Below are 7,841 nucleotides of genomic sequence, written 5' to 3'. Positions count from 1 at the left end.
TTCTCTGTGTAGCCCTGGCTGTCCTGGAACTCACTTTGTAGACCAGGCTGGCCTCGAACTCAGAAATCCACCTGCCTCTGCCTCCCGAGTGCTGGTCCACAACAGGTGGGGTGATGGAGAGAGGAAGCAGAGACCTGTGGTAGGTTGCTGCCTCTGACCAAGCTGGAGGCAAGCGAGAGAAAGAAGTGGCAGGATTGGCGATACATCTCGAAGTGGGGGATTCAAGGGATTTGCTAGTCGGGTCTGTCCATTATAGATTGAAGGGCTACACCACTGGCTGGTTCTGAGGTAAATGGAAAGATGAAGTTGCCATTAGAGAGTGAAGAAACGTGAAAAGAAAACCAGGAACCTTGATGAGCTCGGAGCACTGAGGAGGTGCCGAGGTGTGACAGAATGCCTTTGAGGAACATTTTGGAGATCATTACTTATTTACTTACTTTTGAGTCGGGGTTCCTTGGTGCAGACCACTCTGCCATGGATTCACTGTGCAGTTTCTGGGGCTTCTTTGACCTCCTTAATTTTATTCCTAAGTTAGGAAGCGAGATCATCAGAGTGAGGATCAAAAATAGGTTGGAGGTCTGTCGAGCAAGCCTTGGATATGAAAGCGTCATCTAAGGAGGGAGATTATATGTGGTCATGACCTAGGCACTCGGACATCCAAGGCCAGACTCTTAGGGGAGGCTGGCATGGGGATTATGGAGTGTTTGTGTCCTGGATGTCTGCCTACTGAATGATGACAGCAGCTTCCTCCCTTGGCCACCCCCGGCTGCGACCACCAGAAGGACTTCTAGATAAGTCCCTGGATGAGATCTTACTGGTTTAAAGCAGGATAGAAGATACTCAGGACCGCAGGCAGCCTAGTGGGGATCCTAACTGTAAACCAAGCACAAGGCGCTCAGCTGCTCTCTCGTGTACAGTAGAACAGGTGCAGGCCCAGCCTGTGGAGACGACTGAGCCAAGAGAAGGGCCCGGAAGATGCTTTAGCAGTTTTTCATGCAGTTTATACCATGTTGAGGTACAAGTGAGAGGAGATAGCAAGAACTCTGTAACCCTGGGCCCCAGGCTTCACAAGACTCCGAGGCTGATTAGGGCTGGGGTTCTGGATGGGGACATCATATCAGAGATGTCTGACCATGACCGCTCCCTCTCCGTGTCCAGGAAGGAAGTCCCAGATGGAAGAGGTTCAGGATGAACTCTTCCAGAGGTTGACCATCGGGCGCAGTGCCGCGCAGAGGAAGTTCCACGTGCCACGGCAGAACGTTCCAGTGATCAATATCACTTATGACTCCTCACCGGAAGAAGTCAAGACATGGCTGCAGTCGAAGGGATTCAACCCCGTGTGAGTGTCCGGTGTGGACTGGCTGTCTTCTCAGCTGGGTCACTTATGTGCCACTCATGATTCTGATAAGTTGTCGGAGCCCGTGCTTTGTCCCGTAATGAGGAAATGGTGGCTAACGCTTCAAAAGCAAAGAAGAGGAAGATAGAATTGGGAGAAGAGAGTGACAAATTTCTAGTTCTTGGTGTGGATCCCTTACCAGTCTCTTGGACAGTTGTTATCAGCTGTGAGGACTACTTGCATTTTATTCTATATGATCAGTTATGCAGGGAAGAGGACGATGGTTTCAGCTAGACCATGTCTTGTAGGGCACGCAACATAAGTCTTCTTGCGGATGGATAGCATGTCTCAAGGCTGTAAATCTGAGGGATCTTTTCTGCTCTAGTATCTCTGATCTAAAAGTCTGTAGATGTTTTGTGTATACTCAGAACCATCCATGAATAATTCATGTTGGAGTAATCTTAATATAGAAACTCACTCACTTGTGAGTGTAACATAACTGCCAATGAAGTGCAGTTGTTAGTCACCATGTTCCTCGAAAACTGTCTGTTGCTGTGTTTGGGGTAAGAAACATAAGCCTGAGGAGAGTGATAGATAATTAGAAGCCCAACTGCATCCTTTAAGATGCTCACTGGTCATTCTGTGTGAAAGGAGCCTCAGGGTCATGGCCATAGCCATCCCTTGGTATCCCTTTGTCTCAGCACCACCGTGCTATTTAAGGATATGGAATACACAATACTGGCCTGTACCTGTAATCCCAGTCCTTGGGGGGTGGGGGTGGGGCAGGGATAGTGGGGAGGGCCTGCAGTTCAAAGTCAACCTGAGCTACATAGAGAGTTCTAAACCAGCCTGGGCTACATGAGACCCTGTCTCAGAAATGAAATAAAATGAGTATTCAAAAAACAGGTAGATAACTAGATAGGTGATAGATAGATAACTAGATAGATAGATGATAGATAGATAGATAGATAGATAGATAGATAGATAGATAGATAGATGATAGACAGACAGAACTGGAAAGATAGTTTAGTCATTAAAGCTAGGCAGACCAAGTGAAAGCTTGAAGAAGGAGAGACAGAGAGAGTCAGCTTCTCTCTTGCTGATTTCCGACCCTCACAATAATTTATTTCCTTGTGCTCCGATTGTAGGACTGTCAATAGCCTCGGGGTGTTGAACGGAGCGCAACTCTTTTCTCTCAACAAAGATGAACTGAGGTCTGTCTGCCCTGAAGGTGCCAGAGTCTTTAACCAAATCACTGTTCAGAAAGCTGCCTTGGAGGTAAGACTTGTGGAATGGAGCTGCTCAGAGAGAGAGAGCGAGGACTGCCACTGGCAGCTCTGGAACCAATGACCATGTCGATAGTGGCCAGTTTCCCCTCGCTGAAGAGATGAATTAAAAGCTTGGCTCAGTTTTTCCTACTCTGCCACTAAATACCATCAGTAACTGTGTTCAAAAAGGTTCTCTTTCAAGGGCAGCTAGATGAGCATTGAACAAAAGCACGGTGCTCTTAGTTTATTGCATGGGCTGCTATAAGAACTTCAGTTTTGCTAATAGAATAAACCCATACCTGAGTGAGGAACAGTACGAGAGGCCAGGCCTATATTTCTTCCTTCCTTCCTTCCTTCCTTCCTTCCTTCCTTCCTTCCTTCCTTCCTTCCTTCCTTNCTTTCTTTCTTTCTTTCTTTCTTTCTTTCTTTCTTTCTTTCTTTCTTTCTTTCTTTCTTTCTTTCTTTCGTTCTTTTGGAAATGTCAGTGCAATAAATAAATAAAACCCTAGGTGTGGGGTGCCTGGAGAGATGGCCCACCTGTTAAGAACATGCCCTGCTTTTACAGAGAAGCTTACTCACACATATCCACCTGTAACTCCAGCTTCAGGAGTTGGGCACTATATCAGGATACACACACACACACACACACACACACACACACACACATATATGATATACATATCGGGGCAACTATGTTCATGTACCCACATACATGTACAACTATGTAAAACTGTGGCTGGGCATGGCAGGGGCAAATCTGTAATCCAGCACTCAAGAGGTGGAGGCAGAAAGTTGAGTTCAAGGCCAGCCTCAGCTATACAATGAGTTCAAGGACTGTCTGGACTCCTGCGATCCTTTCTCTGACAAACCAAAGTCCTGGATGCATTTCCCAAGGCGAGTAATCCACCCACAGAATCATCAGGAGTGTTACAGAAGGTCACTGGGAATGTACAGCTGAGGGCTAGGGAGACAGCTTAGCGACTAAGAGTAGACGCTAATGAGGGCTAGAGCCTCCAGTCCCTGCATCTATTTAACCACCTAAGCATTCCACAAATGCTTCACTACAGCTCTGGGAATCTGAAACCTCTTCTGGGCTCTGAAAATGCACAGGCAGACCTGTGAGTGAACATATATAAAACACACACACACACATACACACACTCACACACTCACACACTCTTACACAGATATGTTCTTTCACAAACACATAGACACATAAATAAAATATTTTTTCTTTTTCTTTTTTTTTTAAAGAGTTATTTATTTTTACTTATATGAGTACACTGCAGCTGTCTTCAGACACACATCAGAAGAGGGCATCAGATCCTGTTACAGATGGCTGTGAGCCACCATGTGGTTGCTGGGAATTGAACTCAAGAAGAACAGTTAGTGCTCTTAACCACTGAGCCATCTCTCCAGCCCCTAAATCAAATCTTAAAGAAAAAAATTGTACAATTGCAAGAGGAATGATTTAGTCACACTTGTCTGCATAGCAGCTGGAGAGTAGATGGGCCTCTGTTTGGCTGGAGGCCTTCAAGTTATTCTGTAAGAGTTAATGGTTTTGTGAAAATTATAGTTGGCCTCAAATAAAAGGATATAGGATTCAACATGAAGCTGGGAGGTAGCTCATTATCCCTAGCAGGTATATTATGTAAATTGAACAGTTAAATAACTCGGGATGAAATAGCTTTGTGTGTATAATCCTGTAACCGTCCTCCATCGAGAGAAATCCCATTACCCTGAGAACTCTTCCCAACAACATTGATCTGGAAGGTTTTATGTTCCAGTTTGATGACTGCTTTTCATATGTACAGGATGGATAAGAATTATGTCTTCCCTAAAGTAGTTTTATTACCATCATACCTTCTAATCTTGTTAAGAATAGACAAATTACTTCTCAAGGGTGTGTTAGAAAATTCGATACCCCTAAGTGTCTTTCGTCCAGGACATCCTGTTCTTCCCTTTGCCCATCCCTCCTGCTTCCTGCTTCTGATTCCTCTGGGAATTGACTGAGGCAAAAACCTGATGTCAGGTTTCCCTGTGCCCTGTGCTTCTTGACCTTGAGTCCAGTTCCTTACTTAGTTCTCAGCACCCCAGTTTGATCCCAGAACCTTTAGTGGGCAGAGAGACTAGGAGAGGGTAGCCAGGGATTGTTGAAAGAGCTGAAAGTGGGTACGCTGGCGTGGCCAGAGTTGTCCGAAGGGACAGCCTTTAAAAATCTCTTAAGTGGAGAGGAGTGCCTTGACTGACTGACACTTCTCAGAAGGTGTGAAAAGATGGCTGGGGTGATAGGGCATGGTTTAATAATGATGAAGAGCCAAGTTCAGATCCCGATCGCAGATCTGAGAAGTAGGCACAACTGCATAAGCCCTGGGGGACAGGGTGGAGACAAGATGATTCCTGGGTTGTCCTGGCTAGCCTTAGGTTTAGTCTGAGCTTCTGTCTCAAAAACTAAGGTGGAGCCGAGTGTGGTCGTGCACCCCTTTAGTCTTAGTGAAAAGGTAGAGGCAGAGGGGTCTCTATGAGTTTCAGGGCAGCCTTGTTCAGGTAGACAGTCCGAGGCAAGCCAGAGTCACATAGTGAAACCCTGTCTCAAACAAAAAGGAAATAAAATAAAATAATAATCATGTGAAAGGTGATAGGGAAGACAGTAACATTGACCTCTGACCTCCACATGCATGTGAGCACTTACACGTGTGTAACTGAACACACATGTGCACATATATGTATGCAAAGGGTTCTTTGATAACTGATTCCATGTAGATACACCCTCTTTGTATCGGCAAGGCTAGAACATTCTGCGTGCATTGCTGATCTGTCCTTATGTTAAACCGAAAGGCTCAGTCAGTGACTGTGAGGAGCCTATGTTCAGAGAGTTATTCATCTGATATGGTACTGCAGACTAGAAACTTCATGGGCAGGTAGAGACAGCACTCACTGACAGCTCCTGCTTTCTTGAAGAAATAGTGTGGGGGTTGAGGGGCACTGTGGACTACTCCGGAGCCCTTCGGTAACTGTACAGCCAGTACAACCAGTACACACAAGCCAGTGACTCTGTTGTCTGCGCCATGTTTATTCTTCAGGACAGTAATGGAAGCTCCGAGTTACAAGAGATCATGCGGAGACGGCAGGAGAAGATCAGCGCCGCTGCGAGCGACTCGGGAGTAGAGTCTTTCGATGAAGGGAGCAGCCACTGAGTCCATGAACTTCCTTATTCTTGGCATGGTTGTTGAACAGTGGTGGAAGCCTTGAAGGGAATGTCAAAGCTGTCGTCTTGGTATATGTAATTTATCGCCATAGAAGGAAACAGTATATGCCTGAGTAAGCAGAGGACCCGCTGCTTCTGTGCACATTAGTTTGATTAAAACTGAGAAGTGGGCAGGTGAGATGGCTCGGCAAGTAAAGGTGCTTGCTGCCGAGCCCAATGACCCAAGTTCGAGTCCCTGGGTCTACATGGTGGAAGGAGAGAGCTGGCTTCTGCAAGTTGTCCTCTGACCACCACACATAAATAAATAACAAATGTAATTTACAAACTTCTAAAAGAAAATGTAATTTTAAAAAAACAGACGTTCTGGACTGTTCTGAGCTTGGCAAATTTTTTTTTCCACTTTCCTAAGATGTACTATCCTTTGCCACATTAATTATCGCAGCCTTGTTCGATGATCTAAGTGGGGATATTTGACAATGGCAGATTTATTCATTGCAACAAGGAAAAGCACAACCATTGATGAAAAAATGAAAGACTCAGCTTTCAGTGACTGGGATACCTGTTGTCCAGGGAGGAGGCTCAGTTAGACTACCCTCTGCTTACTTGAGGTCTGACATGCCCAATGAGAGTGTATTTAGCTTTATTTAAAGTTCTTAATGCCAACAGTTTTAAAAATCACATTTGAATGAACTGTACAAGGTAGCCAGACCTTGAATGTATGAATAGACTATATAATATGACCCCAAGAAACTGTTACTCTCAGCTCTGTTGATTGCGAAATCTTGCATAGATTATGCTTTGATTTAGTTTCTATTCTGCTTATTGTGTAAAATGTAATTAAACATGAGAAAGCACGAGTCAAGAGTAAGGCATATGCACTCACAATCAATCAAAGTAGCCCGTGTCGGTGTTTATTACAGTATTTTGCTTAATGAAGGCCTCAGTTATAAATATTGATATAAATAAGTAGTCAAAGGATATCAGGCCATCTTATGTGTTTTATCTGTGTAACAGGGACACTTAATTTACATGTACTTTAACCCCATGAAAGAGTCTAGATAGAGAGAAGACACATAGCTAACCTTCAACAAATGTTATTTTTGGAAACACAGGTTTTGTCATGAAACGTAATGTTATTTCACATATATAAAAAAAGATGTTATGTAAGAATGTTGTATATTTTAACATAAGTCCATTTAGAGAGATTATCTAGATTCATTAATTTTTCATAGTGCCTTTTTCACACAAGTCAGCTGGAGAGAGTCTGCAATAAACAGTATTTGCTGTATATTAATAAATAGCTTCTATCTCATCAACACCAGAATGTTTGCTTGGTAGACTGAGCATTTGAGTCGAACAGAATGAGAAAAGTCCCCTTCGAAAGGAGGCTCCAGGGTGTGTGTGTGCAAAGAGTGGCCTAGGATATTGTCCCGTGTTCCCCTGCTTTCTGTCTCCCTTGGTTTCTCATCCCTGCCTCCTACCATCAGTTCAGAGTTGATAAAAAAGGTTACAACCAACACAGACTGCATTTGCTATTGATAACTGCGAGCAACTTCTCAGGGCCAAGTTTCCAGACGATGAAGGGCATGGCAGCCTTGTTTTCCATTCCTGTCTCCCCATCATCCTTAGCAGATGTGAGATGAGAAAGAACTAGTTTGGATGTCTTATATTCCGTAAGCCCTTCATTAAAAGAACAAAGAGGAAGGCTCTGAAAGGCAAAATAAAATTCAAATATTATGATTACCTGGTTGAAAATTAGCATATCCAACAGAGAAAGAATTGGCATAAATTATATCTATATGTTATGATACAACGGGGGCATGATTTATATCTGTGTGTTATACGAAGGAAATGTATCAGAGATGCAATAATCACAGGACTCAGTGAACTTGGGAATACAAGGTACTTAGAAGTGGTGGCATTTAGAAGACTGAGGCAGAGTCCTGTCAGAGCTGATGTCCAGGTGTCTGTCTGGGGCAGAGTCCTGTCAGAGCTGATGTCCAGGTGTCTGTCTGGGGCAGAGTCCTGT

General features: G+C 44.2%; 1 protein-coding gene across 6 annotated transcripts in view; it reads left to right on the top strand.

The window, feature by feature from the left end:
* Eps8 (epidermal growth factor receptor pathway substrate 8) overlaps window positions 1–7,128 on the top strand; it is a 173,621-nt gene extending 166,493 nt beyond the window's left edge. For all 6 annotated transcript variants that reach the window (XM_021164455.2, XM_029478488.1, XM_029478486.1 and 3 more), the window contains 3 exons: window positions 1,159–1,339; window positions 2,485–2,614; window positions 5,688–7,128. In XM_021164455.2, the coding sequence (XP_021020114.1) occupies window positions 1,159–1,339; window positions 2,485–2,614; window positions 5,688–5,801 (425 nt within the window). In that variant the 3' untranslated portion in view covers window positions 5,802–7,128. The remainder of the gene's footprint in view (window positions 1–1,158; window positions 1,340–2,484; window positions 2,615–5,687) is intronic.
* The last annotated feature ends 713 nt before the right edge of the window (window positions 7,129–7,841 follow it).

This window comes from Mus caroli, chromosome 6 (genome assembly GCF_900094665.2).
Source record: "Mus caroli chromosome 6, CAROLI_EIJ_v1.1, whole genome shotgun sequence".
Classification (NCBI taxonomy): Eukaryota; Metazoa; Chordata; class Mammalia; order Rodentia; family Muridae; genus Mus; species Mus caroli.
Note: the sequence above shows the minus strand (reverse complement) of the source record. Positions and strands in the feature narration are given on the sequence as shown.